The sequence below is a fragment of the Pelophylax lessonae genome (assembly GCF_965119305.1).
Source record: "Pelophylax lessonae genome assembly, chromosome: 13".
Lineage (NCBI taxonomy): Eukaryota > Metazoa > Chordata > Amphibia > Anura > Ranidae > Pelophylax > Pelophylax lessonae.
The window spans coordinates 43,300,148-43,316,239 of NC_138780.1; the positions used below are offsets into that span (position 1 = coordinate 43,300,148).

The 16,092-nt window shown below is 43.1% G+C and overlaps 1 protein-coding gene across 2 annotated transcripts in view; it reads right to left on the reverse strand.

The window, feature by feature from the left end:
- LOC309569625 (NACHT, LRR and PYD domains-containing protein 3-like) overlaps positions 1 to 16,092 on the reverse strand; it is a 540,899-nt gene that overhangs the window by 34,379 nt on the left and 490,428 nt on the right. For both annotated transcript variants that reach the window (XM_082275519.1, XM_082275518.1), the window contains one exon: positions 10,145 to 10,309. In XM_082275519.1, the coding sequence (XP_082131645.1) occupies positions 10,145 to 10,309 (165 nt within the window). The remainder of the gene's footprint in view (positions 1 to 10,144; positions 10,310 to 16,092) is intronic.

Here is a 16,092-nt window from a genome sequence, read left to right on the forward strand (position 1 = left end):
AATTTTGCCACTTAAAAAAGCCTTTCCTGCTACCAAAAGAGGTTTGGGTCAGTTGGGAGATGGGCTGCATTGGTTGAGGCGTATTCCTCCCAGGCAGACCGTAACATGTGTCAGAAGTCCTCATTGTCTTTCAAAAAGGAAGGGAAGCGCCAAATGGGTATACAGGAGGGGGATTTGCTGTTAAGAAATGAGACCGCTATGGGACAGTGGTCAGAGATAGCCATATCGTGCATAGTCGGGTTTAGTAGGAGGGGGCGAGAGAAGACGACGCAAAAAAAATAATTAATCCGAGAGAACGAATGATGAGGAGAAGTAAAAAATGTGAAATCACAATCTAGTAGGTGGGTAGTTCGCCAGACGTCAGTTAGGTGAGCAGAAGAAACATGTTGGGCCAGAGGTGGGGGATCCAGAGTGGTGTTTAATCGACCAGCAGGGGATGGTATTCTAGTCGTATTGTAGCCAACTAAGTGAAGAGTGTCAGGAGCTTGGAGTATCCAGGATGTCATAACCTGAAAAAAGTGGGAGCCAGGAGAGTTAGGTGCATAAAAATTGGTAAGAGTAAGGTCACCCGAGGATAAAGTAAGTTGGATTGTCACCTTATGGCCCTCTGTGTCAGCTAAAACCTGTCTGAGGGAATATTGTAGGCATTTGTGTATCAGAATGGCTACCCTGGCCTTGCGACCCACCGCCAAAGAGCCATAACCCGCACCTACCCACAGCTTGTGTAAACATTTCAAGTCGTCTGCGGACAGATGGGTCTCCTGTAGGAGCGCCACATCAGCTCGCAGACGTTTTAATTGTCTACGCTTACTTGGAGACCAGAGACCTTGACATTCCAGGACACAAATTTCAAGTGATTCCCTTAGTTGCAAGAAGCCATGACCGTAGTGGGTAGTGATGGACGAACATCGGCCAGGGCAGCTCGCGAATGTCAGCCGCAAATTTTCTCAAAAGTCCCCATTGACTTTAATGGGAGGCGAACTTTAAAAACCTTTAGGTCATATTTGCAGCCACAAAAGACATACTAGCTGTACACAAATAGTCCCAGCACATGGACAATGTCATAACAGAAGTATTGCAATTGGAAAAGTTGCCCTAAATTTTTTTTTTTTTACAGCAAAAAAATATATATTTTTTTTTTTTTCATAAATCAGCCAGAAATGACAGCAGCCGGTAAATACATGTCTATTACATATAGGGTCCATTCACACATCTGTAAAATGGGTCCGCATCCATTCCTCAATTTGGCGGAACCTTTACAGACCCATTGATTTTCAATTCCAGTCTGAAAAATTAGGCATTCACAGGATAAAGAAGTACGTGTCGGCCATTCCAGGCCCCAAAAATTAGCCCACATGCGTTTACCTGACAGCTAAAAACTTAGTATTCTGTGGCTGAAGGTACATTAGGCATTCACGGGATACAGAAGTAAGTGTCGGCCAGTATTGGCCCCAAAAATTAGCCCACATGGGTTTACCTGACAGCTAAGAATGTTGTATTCTGTGGCTGAAGGTACATTAGGCATTCACAGGATACAGAAGTAAGTGTCAGCCAGTATAGGCCCCAAAAATTAGCCCACATGGGTTTAACTGACAGCTAAGAAAGTTGTACTCTGTGGCTGGAGGTACATTAGGCATTCACAGGATAAAGAAGTAAGTGTTGGCCAGTATAGGCCCCAAAAATTAGCCCACATGGGTTTAACTGACAGCTAAGAACGTAGTATTTGATGGCTGGAGATACATTAGGCATTCACAGCATACAGAAGTAAGTGTCGTGCTGTATAGGCCCCAAAAAGTAGCCCACATGGGTTTACCTGACAGCTAAGAATGGAATATTTGGTGGCTGGAGGTACACTGGCAGGCATTCACAGTATACAGAAGTAAGTTTCGGCCTGTATAGGCCCCACAAATTAGCCCACATGGGTTTAACTGACAGCTAAGAACGTAGAATTTGATGGCTGGAGGTACATTAGGCATTCACAGGATACAGAAGTAAGTGTTGGAATGTATAGGCTCCAAAAATTAGACCACATGGGTTTAACTGACAGCTAAGAATGTAGTATTTGGTGGCTGGAGGTACATTAGGCATTCACAGTATACAGAAGTGTCAGCCTGTATAGGCCCCAAAAATTAGCCCACATGGGTTTAACTGACAGCTAAGAAAGTTGTACTCTGTGGCTGGAGGTACATTAGGCATTCACAGTATACAGAAGTAAGTGTTGGCCTGTATAGGCCCCAAAAATTAGACCACATGGGTTTAACTGACAGCTAAGAACATAGTATTTGGTGGCTGGAGGTACATTAGGCATTCACAGTATACAGAATAAAACATTTGGGCCACAGAAGCCTGCCTTTTTCCAGAACAATGTGACAACGGCATCATGGAAGGTGGAGTGGAGGACAAATGTGAGGAGAGAGGAAAAGGAGAAGGAGAAGAGGCTGGATGGTGAGAGCCTGGAGTGTGGCTTTGTGGGTTCTGACGGTGTTGCTCCCACTGGGCTCGTGATGGGATTTCAGGTGCCTTCTTAAGGCGGTTGTCCCTAGGCGAGTGTTGGGCTTACCGCGACTTATGCGTTGACTGCAAAGGCTGCAGATGGCAACACTGTTGTCAGCAATGGACACATTAAAAAAAGCCCACACTGCAGAGCCATGTGCTGGCATCCTGGGAGTGCCAGATGTGACTGTACATGGTTGAAGGCTCGCTCCTGATACATTTGCAGTCTGCTTTGTACCTCTTGTGCAATGTAAGTTCTGCCTGCCTCTCCTCCTTATCTGCCAGTCCGTCTCTCCCTCTGAACCCCCCTCCTCTTCCTCTCTTGTGGCCACCCACGTAACGTCCATAGACACGTCATCATCCACGTCACCTTCCCCACCACTAACATTCGAGATCTCGGAGTAGGCAACAACAGCGGGGACCAACCTCCTTGGGCTGATCTGGGTACTGTCGTCAGACTGCTGAGTGGTGGCTGTTGCTACCTCCTCTTCCTGATCCGATGCCAACAATGGCTGCACATCGCAAATGTCTTGTGATGGATCGGAAAAAAATTCCAGTGACTCAAGCGGAGGGCATGTGGTGGTGGTGGTGGTGTTTGTGGTGGTGGTGTCTTTGGGGGTGCACACAGCAGAGAGTGAAGAGGGTGGAGATAGAGAGGATGAGGAGGGTGCAGAAGAGGAAGGCTGAGTGAGCCACTCAACCAAGTCTGGTGACGCAATTGCATGCGGCTTTTGAAACTTCACACTTTGGCTCCGGCCTACTGCTCCTGCCCTACCCCTACCACCCCTGCGCAAGTGTCTGCTCTTCCTCTGCCTGTCATGTTTTTTAATTACCCTGTGACAAAAGTCTCTAGAGAATCACAGTTTATCTGGAAAAAGGTATATAACACCCCTCTTCAATCTGTGGTATTGGGGGGCCACAGTTTTATCACACCAGTTCTACAAATAATTGGCCAATAACTGTTGTCACTGTGTGTAGCACAGTTAACACAGCAAAAGAGGCCACATTTTTGCAGGACTAAAATATAATCTTAGAAAAGTATACTGTTAAATAACACCTCACTTCAATCTACTAATCCACTATAACATGCTTTCTACAAAGTATATTATACCATGGATTACCCCCCCCCCCCCCCTATATAGTGCACTGCACACCAATACCAAAAAAATTGCAGCCTTTTAAGTGACTTTTGTGGACATTAACAGAGTGATTTGTGTAACTTCTGCCGATTTCTAACTGCCCCTAAAGCACAGACTGGATACCTATCCCTAACCTGAAAAGAGACTGGACCTATACCGAAATACCAGCCCTGAAAATTACTTTTGTGGATCTTAACAGAGCTATTTGTGTCTGGCAATCTCTCCCTCATGAGCACAGCAGACCTCTCCCTACGCTGACAAAAAGCACAATGTGAAATGGCCAACAGCTCGGGTCTATTTATAGGGTAGGGGGCATGTTCATGTGCTGAAATGTTTCAATTGGCTGTCCCGTTCCACCTGACGGCTGTGTCATGGGTCAAAGTTCTCCCCAATGTAAACTAATATGGCTGCAATGAACAACGTCATGTGTTTGCAAAATTGGGGAGCAGCGAACAAGCAAAATTTGCCGCGAACCGACCGCCGGGCGAACTGCAAGGCCATCTCTAGTAGTGGGAATTGAAATGGTGGGGAGAGTGAACCATGAATGCTCCCGCTAGGCATCAGGTCTTCCAACCAGGTATCACTGCAAAGGTGTTACATTACTAAAAAACAGACAAAGGTACAGGCAATCCAAAAGAAAACGGTATAAAAAGGGTAAACTATGAAATAAGGGATACAAAAGTGGGTGCGTAAAGCAACCCAAAGTAATCGCACACTTCACTTTTTTCTGCATGAGAGCCAAACCCTGTGCAGGGCTCCCGCAAACCAAACATCTCCCATAGCGCTGTGACCTAAACCTGCAGGGCAATAATAGGTAAACACTGGTGTAAGGCCCAAGGAGGGAAACTTAGGAGGAGCAGGAACAAAATTAAAGGGATTAGTCTAGCCAGCAGGATGGCAAAGAAAAGGCAGATGCCCATGTGATGAGCAAAAAAGGGGGGGCCCATATATATATATATATATATATATATATATATATATATATAGGCCTGCATGTCGCCCTTGGTGGGTGAGACATGAGAAAGAACATAGCAAAGGCAGTGGGTTCAACAATAATACAATACAGTTAGAACACATAATTTCCAGCCCAAAAAACATTGTTTTATCCAGCAGCTGCTCAGTTGATGTCAGCGGAGCTTGGAACATTTGGGGTGGCCAGAGAAGCAACCCCTTTTGGGTGGGGGTTTGACAGGGCTGCGTTGAGGATGGGGGGTTTGATGGTGGGGTCTGGTCTCGTGAGCGAGAGGGCCAGAAGGAGAGGTTAGTTGATGTGTGCCCATATCCGATTCTTTATTGATATAGTGCCCGCCGTCTTCTGGTGAGGAAAAAGCACGATATGATCCATTAGGCATTTGATGCAAAGGACTGCCGGGTAGGCTAGTGCAAATTTGATATTTTTGTGGTACAGGGAAGAACAAATTGCAGTGAAGGCCTTACGCCGTTTCATAACCACATAACCTCAACCGAGTAGTCTGCAAAAAGAAGTATTTCACAACCATCAATCTGCAGCGGGTGAGAGCGGCAGTATTGCTGTAGGATGGCATTTTTATCTGCATAATTGAGGTATTTAACTATCACAGGTCTGGGCTTGTCTTGTTGTTCCTTGGGCCTACCAATGCGATGTGCCCATTCAACAATACAGGTAGAGCACAATCCCATTTGTAAGGGGATAGTGGAGGCAAGCTGGTTGGGAGAGAGGGATTCCGGGAGTCCAATTATGCGGAGATTGTTCCTGAGTGATCTGTTTTCAAGATCTTCAAGTTTGTCCCATATCTCCCTATTGGAATTGTATAGGCGAGCCAGGATAGCTGCAGCCGCAGCCTGATCATTTTCAATGGAGGAGATCCTCTTCTCTGCATGTGAAATCTGCTACCCCTGTTCCTTTAAATCAGCACAGAGCTGTTCCAGGCTCCTCTGCACTGCCTGGTCAATAGTGGCTGATAATGTAGGGGTAAGTAAAGCGACCACCGCTTGAGCAATGTCTGCAGGGGATGCTGTATTGTCAGCGCCTGCCATCTGTGGCTGGGGGGGAGCCGAGGCTGCGTCCATCGTGGCTGGTGCGGGCGCCATGCTTACCGCACCTGTCTCTGCCTCCTCCGGAATCTGCATGGTGGATGGAGCGGCAAGGACGTGTCCCTGCTCCACAAAGCGGTACATGGAGCTCTCTGGGTGCCCCAGGGAAGGAGCAGGGGGTCCCCCGGGGCTGATGCAGGCTTATATCGCAGATGTTGAGGGATGCTCGGAGCGGGAGGTTCGTTGCCTACCTCCTTCCAATACGGCGCCGGAACCGGAAGTCCATATTCTTCTTTACTTAAATTATAATTTTTAATATCACCTGATAAGAAGGTCTCATACACTCCTCTACTAACATCCTCTACTACTTCAACTTTACATATGATTACACCATACTGTTGGATTCTGAATACTGATTTACTGACTTTTTTGTAGGTGTCTCGGTACAGAAATGTTCCACATTTTGTCACGTTACAACCAAAAATGTGAATGTATTTTATTGGTAATTTTATGTGATAGACCAACACAAAGTGGCACATAATTGTGAAGTGGAAGGAAAATAATAAATGGCTTTTAATTTTTCTTACAAATAAATCTGTGAAAAGTGTGGGGGGCATTTGTATTCAGCCCCCCCACGGGTCAATACTTTGTAGAGCCGCCTTTCCCTGCAATTACAGCTGCAAGTCTTTTTGGGGATGTCTGTAACCAGCTTTGCACATCTAGAGAGGGACATTTTTGCTCATTCTTCTTTGCAAAATATCTCAAGCTCTGTCAGATTGGATGGAGAGTGTCTGAATAGCAATTTTCAAGTCTTGCCAACACATGAATATGCTTTGAGGCAAACCATTCCATTGTAGCTCTGGCTGTATGGTTAGGGTCGTTGTCCTGCTGGAAGGTGACCCTCCACCCCAGTCTCAAGTCTTTTGCAGACTCTAACAGGTTTTCTTCTAAGATTGCCCTGTATTTGACTCCATCCGTCTTACCATCAACTCTGACCAGGTTCCCTGTCCCTGCTGGAGAAAAGCATCCCCACAACATGATGCTGCCACCACCATGTTTCACAGTGAGGATGGTGTGTGCAGTGTTAATTTTCTGCCACACATAGCTTTTTGTTTTTAGACCAAAATGTTCAAATTTGGTCTCATCTGACCTGAGGACCTTCTTCCACATGGCTTTTTGCAAACTGCAAATGAGACTTCTTATGGCTTTCTTTCAACAATGGCTTTCTTCTTGCCACTCTTCCATAAAGGCCAGATTTGTGGAGTGCACGACTAATAGTTGTCCTGTGGAGAGATTCTCCCACCTGAGCTGTGGATCTCTGCAGCTCCTCCAGAGGAGTTACCATGAGCCTCTTGGCTGCTTCTCTGATGAATGCTCTCCTTGCCCAGCCTGTCAGTTTAGGTGGACAGCCATGTCTTTGTATGTTTTCAATTCTACCATACTCTCCATTTTCGGATGATGGATTGAACAGTGCTCTATGAGATGTTCAAAGCTTGGGATTTTTTTTATAACCTAACCCTGTTTTAAACTTCCCCACAACTTTATCCCTGACCTGTCGGGTGTGTTCCTTGCCCTTCATGATGCTGTTTGTTCACTACGTTTCTCTAACAAACCTCTGAGGCCTTCACAGAACAGCTGTATTTATACTGAGATTAAATCACACACAGATGGACTCTATTTACTAATTAGGAGACTTCTGAGGGCCATTGGTTCCACTAGATTTTAGTTAGGGATATCAGAGTAAAGGGGTCTGAATTCAAATGCATGCCACACTTTTCAGATATTTACTCGTAAGAAAAAAAATGAAAACCATTTATCAATTTCCTTCTACTTCACAATTATTTACCACTTTGTTTGTGTTGGTCTATCAAATAAAATCCCAATAAAATAAATTTACGTTTTTGTTTGTAACATGACAAAATGGAAAACTTCAAGGGGTATGAATACTTTTTCAAGGCACGGTACACTTACGGTTGTTGTGTATGATACTGTAAATGTTTTACAGACTAAAATCAATAAAAAAAAACCTAAAAAATCCTGTTCTATAGACCTCTGAAACTGATCCATCACCTCACCCCAAGACCAGGACATTTAAGGGGCTCTCCACCTCTCTGCTCATTATCTTATCTGCATTCCCTCTTTTATTACAGAATTGTATTTCTTTTCATGGAGATTAGATCACTTTATAAACCTCCAGTGAATATAATAAAAAATGTTCTAATAGACTACAGGCCTCAATATTGTTCTCCATGTGCAGAGACGGTGATATCTCCATACACAGAATGAGCACAGAATACCACTGACATGACTCGTATTGTGCTATAATCTCCTTGTGTATGGAGCATGAATGGTATAAGCAGACAGTGTGAGGCCGGAATCAGCATTGCTAGTGATTGGATGAGATGATTTTTATCTGATATTCTATTTTTCTCTGCTGATAAGAATTCTGTACTCATAGGAAGTAATGGGGAGATCCCCTGACACTGAATACGGGCTAGAGTAGTCATGTCAGGTGAGAGAAAGCTCATATGAGGCTCTAATTGGTCAATGCAGTAATATCAGATTCCCCCATGTAAAAATCACCCACAATTACATCTATATTACTACTTATTGGACTTCATAGAATATCAGATTTTATCAAGGTTACAGGAAAAGACTATTTCATGGCTGATAACAGAGTGTGAGAAGATCCGAGAATTAGGCTGGCCACACACTAGGAGATTTGTAAGCAAAAATGAATGTAAAAAATCTCATTTATCTGATGGCTGTATGAATTTTGTTAAAGCGGTTGTAAACCCGGAAACAGAAAACCTGCAAGACAAAGGCATAATGAGCTAGTATGCATCGCATACTAGCTCATTATGTATTACTTACCTTAGAACGAAGCCCCGACACGGACCCCCGGACACCGCTGTGGGCGCTGCCATGATCCCTCGGCGTCTGTTCCGGGTTCGGCGGCTCTGGCGATGTGATTGGCCGGAGCCGTGGGAGTGATTTTCCGGCAAGCTCCCGGCAAGGATAACTGAAGATCCCTCCGGACCTTCAGAGCACATGCGCTCGCATGCACTGCAAATATCTCCTAAACCGTGCCGGTTTAGGAGATATTAATTGTACCTACAGGTAAGCCTTATTATAGGCTTACCTGTAGTTAAAAGTGTCAAAAAGCGGGATACTACCGCTTTAAAAAATATTTAAAAATTCTGTGTAATTTTACGATTTGATTTTGGACTTCACTGAGGGAAAAACCACACACACGCGATTAGGAATTCTTCATTCAAGAAATAATTTCCATCCTGGTCCTTCAAATTTTCTGGTCATTTACAAATGTCTATTTGACCCCAACTAACAATTAGAAAATTGATCAGCCATTCATAAAATTAAAAATTCCAGATGAATATCTACTCATGTACAGCCAGCACCACTAGTATATAACTTTCAAACAATATAAATTGAAAAATGTAACAATAAAGTGAGACTCCTCTACACAAAAGTCCTTATAAGCTTCACACTTTGTATTTCACCCAAACAAGACTTCCTCAGGGGCTCGGAGGATCTCCTATTCAGATGAAATACATAAGGAGGAACTTTTTAAGGCTGATGTTGATATTATCATATATGCCTCCAATCATACAGGTAGCAGCCTACTTTTTTTTTTTTTTTTTTTGCAACTTTTTTGCACATATGAAGGCTTTTATATTTTATTTTATGAGATTTTAAAATAAAGAAAGTTTTGGGTCATCTATACTGTTGGAGATTTCTCTTTTTGTGGATCCCAATTAGTAAATGTCAGATGAGAAGTGGATGAGGTGGTGTGATCCATTCATTATTCCTGTATGGGGATTGTACCATACACACTCACACTGACCTCTAGGCTTTCACCTCCAACCTTCTGCTAAGTCATCCATTCAGTTGTGGTGATTCACTTTGATGGTCACAGAAGTCTCACTCATGTTGTGGAAACTTCATTGACTAAAAGCGACACCATTGCACTTTGGGATTTCCTTAGAACATCATGGTGGATGATTTGATCTTATGGTTTGGAGAAGATTTTATTATTACCTTTCTTTATCTGGATTTTTTTTTTTTTTGAAAATTCATACTAATATTGCTGCACTAATTTTATATAGGCTCTATGCATAGAATTATATTATACTATTTGTACTTCTATATCAGACTTCCTGCTGGCGGATGCTTTTCATTCATTACATTTTCCACAAAGTTTTTTTTTTTTTTTTAGTGCAGATATTTCATTTTTGTTTTATATCCAGCTTTAGAGAACTGTCTGATATTGGTGATATATAGAGACAAACAGGAAATTAAATATATCTCCATTATTATTATTTGATTTATGCAGTTTGGACAGAACAGTCCAGGATTGGATATTTAGGGAGCCTAAAGATGGATTTTGATGACATTCTCATATTTCTATATTATTTATGTGGTTTAGATATAAAACTGTCCCAGAATATTATTGTCTCAGTCAGTCCTGTTATACTCACTGTAATTCCTCTATCCGGCTTGTTGTCAGAGCTTCCATCACATCCCTGAAATGAGGACCCTCCAGATTGTTCCCACCCAGGATCAGTGTCCTCAGTGTCTGGTTATTTCTTATTCCAGATGCCAGGTGGGGGCAGGAACTGTCTGTCAGGTCATTCTTGGACAATCTGTAGAAGAAGAGAAGAATGTTACCAGAAGAAAATGAATTTCTCCCCAGGAATGAATGTAACTATTCTCTACATACATGGAACTCATTTCTCTTTATTGGAATCATTTATATTAGATCACTCTATAAAACACGATCTATCATCTACACTATTGGAGATTTCTCTTTTTGTGGATCCCAATTAGTAAATTTTAGATGAGAAGTGGAGGAGGTGGTGTGATCCATTCATTATTCCTGTATGGGGATTGTACCATACACACTCACACTGACCTCTAGGCTTTAATCTCCAACCTTCTGCTAATGGTCACAGAAGTCTCACTCATGTTGTGGAAACTTCATTGACTAAAAGTGACAGCATTGCACTTTGGGATTTCCTTTGAACATCATGGTGGAGGATTTGATCTTATGGTATGGAGAAGATTGTATTATTACCGTTCTTTATTTGGACTTTTGTTGAAAATCCATCCTAACATTGACGCACTAATTTTATATATGCTGATTATAAATTATCTTCATTAGCTATCAGTGAAATAGTATCCATACCATTGCTATATATACAGTTATAGGAAGGATTTTTGTGTTGGGGAGTCTCACTTTTATTGTTATATTATCACATGTATATTGTTTGGATGTTATATACTAGTGCTGCAGTCTTCCATATTATACTATATATGCTAACTCCACCAATACTGATCAAATATAACAATTACATTCACTACAAAAATGCACTTTCATACATGTGAGCAAGGGAAGGTCTCCTGCAACCTATTCACAGCTACTTCAATCTATATAACATATAATGTGCAAAAATACATAAACATTAAGAGCAACTAAATTATCTTAAATAATTACACACAGTGAGACAAAGTTCATAAATTTGAAAAAGTGGATTTCCTATAACCCTTTAACAACTGTGGTGTGTAGTGTGTGTGTGGTGTGTGTAGTGTGTGTGTGTGTATGTTTGTATGTGGTGTGTGTGTGTGTTATGTGTGTGGTTTGTGTGTGTGGGGGATGTCTGGGTGTGTGGTGTGCAGTAACAGAAATAACTAAAAAAACGTACAATTTCCGGGAAAAGTGGTCTTGGTAGTCACCAGTTGGAGTGGGAGGAGTAATTATGTCTGTGTGGGAGTGGCAGCAGTTTGTGTGTGTGTGTGTGTGTGTGGTGTCAGAGTGTGGTGTGGGGTGTGTGTGTGTGTGTGTGTGGTGTGTAAGTGTGGTGTGTGTGTGTGTGTGTGGTGTGCAGTAACAGAAATAACTAGAAAACGTACAATTTCCGGTGAAATTGTGTGAAGTGTTCTTGCCGCCAACTGTAGTCTCCAGCTGGAGTTGGCGAAGTAACTATGTATGTGTGGGAGTGGCAGCAGTTTGTGTGGGTGTGGTGTGGTATAGTGTATGTGTGGTGTGTGTGTGTGTGTGTGTGGTGTGTGTGTGTGTGTACGGTGTCTGTGTGTGTGGTGTCTGTGAGTGTTGTCTGTGTGTGGTGTGGTGTGTGTGTGTGTGTGTGTGTGTGTGGTGTGTGGTGTGTGTGTGTGTGTGTGTGTGTGTGTGTGTGGTGTGTGGTGTGCAGGAACAGAAATAACTAGAAAACGTACAATTTCCGGTGAAATTGTGTGAAGTGTTCTTGCCGCCAACTGTAGTCTCCAGCTGGAGTTGGCAAAGTAACTATGTATGTGTGGGAGTGGCAGCAGTTTGTGTGGGTGTGGTGTGGTATAGTGTATGTCTGGTGTGTGTGTGTGTGTGTGTGTGGTGTGTGTGTGGTGTCTGTGTGTGCGGTGTCTGTGTGTGTGGTGTCTGTGAGTGTTGTCTGTGTGTGGTGTGGTGTCTGACTGTGTATGGTGTGATGTGTGGGTGTGGTGTGGTATGTGTGTGTATGTGTTTGGTGTGTAAGTGTGGTGTGTGTGTTTGGTGTGTGTGTGTGTGTGTGTGTGTGTGTGTGTGGTTTGCAGGAACAGAAATAACTAGAAAACGTACAATTTCCGGTGAAGTTGTGTGAAGTGTTCTTGCCGCCAACTGTAGTCTCCAGCTGGAGTTGACAAAGTAACTATGTATGTGTGGGAGTGGCAGCAGTTTGTGTGGGTGTGGTGTGGTATAGTGTATGTCTGGTGTGTGGTGTGTGTTGGTGTGTGGTGTCTGTGTGTGCGGTGTCTGTGTGTGTGGTGTCTGTGAGTGTTGTCTGTGTGTGGTGTGTTGTCTGTGTGTGGTGTGATGTGTGGGTGTGGTGTGTGTGTGTGTATGTGTTTGGTGTGTAAGTGTGGTGTGTGTGTTTGGTGTGTGTGTGTGTGTGTGTGTGTGTGTGGTGTGTGTGTGTGTGTGTGGTTTGCAGGAACAGAAATAACTAGAAAATGTACAATTTCCGGGGAAATTGTGTGAAGTGTTCTTCCCGTCACCGGTAGTCTCCAGCTGGAGTGAGCGGAGTAACTATGTGTGTGTGGGAGTGGCAGCAGTTTGTGTGGGTGTGGTATAGTGTGTGTGTGTGGTGTGTGTGTGTGGTATCTGTGGGTGGTGTGTGTGTGTGTGGTGAGTGTGGGTGTTGTCTGTGTGTGGTGTGTGTGTGTGATGCGTGTCTGGTGTGTGGGTGGTGTGTGTGTGTGGGGGGGGGCTGTGGTGTGTGTGTAGTGAGTGGTGTGTGTGTATGTTTGTGTGTGGTGTGAGTGTGTGTGTTTGTGGTGTGGTGCGTGATGCATTTGTGATGTGTTGTGTGTGAGTGTATGGTGTGTGTGTGTGTGTGTGTGTGTGGTGTGTGTGTAGTGTGTGGGGTGTGTGTATGGTGTGTCTGTGTGTGGTGTGTGTGTGGTGTGCAGTAACAGAAATAACTAGAAAACTTAAAATTTCCAGGGAAATTGTGTGAAATTTTCTTGCCGCCACCGGTAGTCTCCAGATGGAGTGAGCGGAGTAACTATGTATGTGTGGGAGTGGCAGCAGTTTGTGTGGGTGTGGTATAGTGTGTGTGGGGACCCCATAGGGGACCGAACCCTAAAAAGGGTAAACAACCCCATAACCAATCTAAACCTGCCAACATGTATAATAATCAGGGTTATAACATGAATTGGCAACAGGGTGGGCCTAATCAATCTAATGCTCCAAATCACCATCAGGGAGATTATATCCACCCAACTGGTTACCCCAATACTCCACAGTGGAGGAGGGGACCTTATAATTATTCAGAACCTCCTCATCACTTTAGGGAACATAATTCTGAGTATGGCTATCAACGTCCTCCTTATGGTGGTTATGACCATAGTCCCTCCAGATCTGATGTCCACTGGTATGATCAAAGCAGTTTTAACGGAACCTGAAAACATTTTATTAGATAAGGGTTTGAAATATGCTCCTCCGAAACGTTTGGACAAGTTCCATACCTATATAGATGTCCATAAATTAGTGAAGAAGCTAAATATCAAATGATACATATTAAGCAATCCAGTTAAAGAGAACCGTTTGATCAGCTCTGAAATTCAACACTCCGGGCTCTCAAATGCTTCATTATTTAATCCTCCTGGATCCCTAGCTCCATCATTGAAAGTCTTTAGGGACGTGGTACTGAGAGATCTTAATAAGATCAAACCGCACAGTACCTCCTTGTCTGCTGGCCTACAAAAAGGACTAGATTCCTTGTGTGACAATAAGGACTTGGTCATTAGACCGGCAGACAAGGGGGGAGGGATAGTTGGGCTTGACCGCAGTGATTACCATCAAGAAATGCAACGTATCTTGGGTGACAATCAAACTTATGTTCCGTTATCCAGAGACCCCAAGGTTTCCTACAAAAAAACTTTGGAGGTTATTGTAGAGAGAGGATATAATCAAAATATATTAAATAAAAAAGAGAAAGCATTCTTGATCCCTAAGTGCCCCCGCACTCCGGTCATTTATTATCTACCAAAATTGCACAAGAGTCTGACTTCCCCCCCGGGTCGTCCCATTGTCAGTGGCATTGACTCTGTGACGTCCCGGGTGGGGAAGTACATTGACTCTTATTTACAGCCATTGGTGCAAACCACACCTTCCTACATTAAGGACACGAGACAGGTTATTAACCTCCTAACGGGTCTAACTCCCACTGATCAACTATGGATGGTCACAGCCGATGTCTCCTCCCTTTACACAATCATTCCACATAATGTGGGGCTACATGCGGTCAACATGTACCTCAATAGGGATTCTGACTTACCAAAAATTCAGATATCCTTTATTATGGAGCTACTGGAGTTTGCAACTCACCATAATTATTTTTGGTACAATGGACAATTTTATCGACAGGTCACTGGGGTGGCCATGGGCGCTAAATATGCCCCGTCACTGGCCAACTTGTTCATGGCCCAGTGGGAGGAGGACGTCATCTATTCCCACCGCAGGCCGCAGATACTGCTCTGGGCTAGGTATATAGATGACGTGCTCCTCCTTTGGGATGGCCACCACAGTGACCTTATATCTTTTTTGGACTTTTTGAATTCTAACGATCGGGGTATCCAGCTAAATTATGAGTGCAGACAGTCATCTATTAACTTTCTTGACCTTACTATCAGCATTAAGGATGGCCACTTCTCTACTTGTACATATTTAAAGACAACCGACAGGAATTCATATATTCCTGTCGATAGTTGTCATTACGCACCATGGCTTAGGGCTATACCCAAAGGCCAATACCTTCGTATTAGGCGTAACTGCAGCAACTTCCAAGAGTTTCAATCTCAGGCTTGTATCCTTAACGAGAGGTTTCTCGACAAAGGATACAATAAGCAATTTCTTGAAGAAACACTTATGGAAGTTAGTAGACTGGATAGAACTCATTTACTATCTAATAGGCCAAAAGTTGTTAATCAAGACTCCTCATATAATTTACCTTTTGTTACCCCTTTTTCAACTCAACACATGAGTGTAAAAAATATTGTAAGTCGTCATTGGCACATTCTGGGTAATGACCCAGTTTTGGGTAGTTCCCTGCCTGTTAAACCACGTGTGGTATTCAAAGGGGCCCCCACCTTGAGAGACAAAGTGGCACCCAATGTTTTAGAACCCCCTGGCCCGAAACCCACCTTTTTGAGCCAGTTAACAGGATTCTATAAATGTAAGAGATGCCGGGTTTGTTCTTTTAGTTCTAATAAATGTAGGACAGTAAAAGAATTTACATCTACAAGTACAGGTAGGGCACATGCTATAAAGCCATTCATATCCTGCATGAGCACTGGTATTGTCTATTTGCTCCAGTGCCCATGCAGGCTTCAATATATTGGACGAACCAAAAGACCACTACAGGTGAGACTTAATGAACATATATCTAATATACTTAAAGGTTTCCCTAAACACTCAGTGTCCAGACATTATGCCCTTGTCCATGACAAAAATCCCAGGAATACTTTATTCCTTGGGATAGACAAATTTGTACCCCACTGGAGAGGTGAACCTCTGGTCAGAGGTATCTCAAAGCTGGAGATGACCTGGATACATCGGGTCAAAACATACGTACCGTTTGGACTCAATGTAGATATCGAAACAAATGCGTTTATAGATAATGCTTAACTATATTTAGTTTGTTTGGGTTCCCAGTTTTAATTTTTATCTTTTATTCATTTTTAATGTTTATTGTCTCATAACATACCTATATCACTACAGAACAGCCATAACCGCATCTAGTCAATCTATATGCGCTTGTACTCTATAGGACCCTATCGGTATTCTATGGGTTCAGGTTTACTTTACTGGATACTTATGTGTTCAGTAATTACTGGAGTATGTTCAACTGGTTCAATATAAGATTAATTACATGTGTAATTCATACTTATT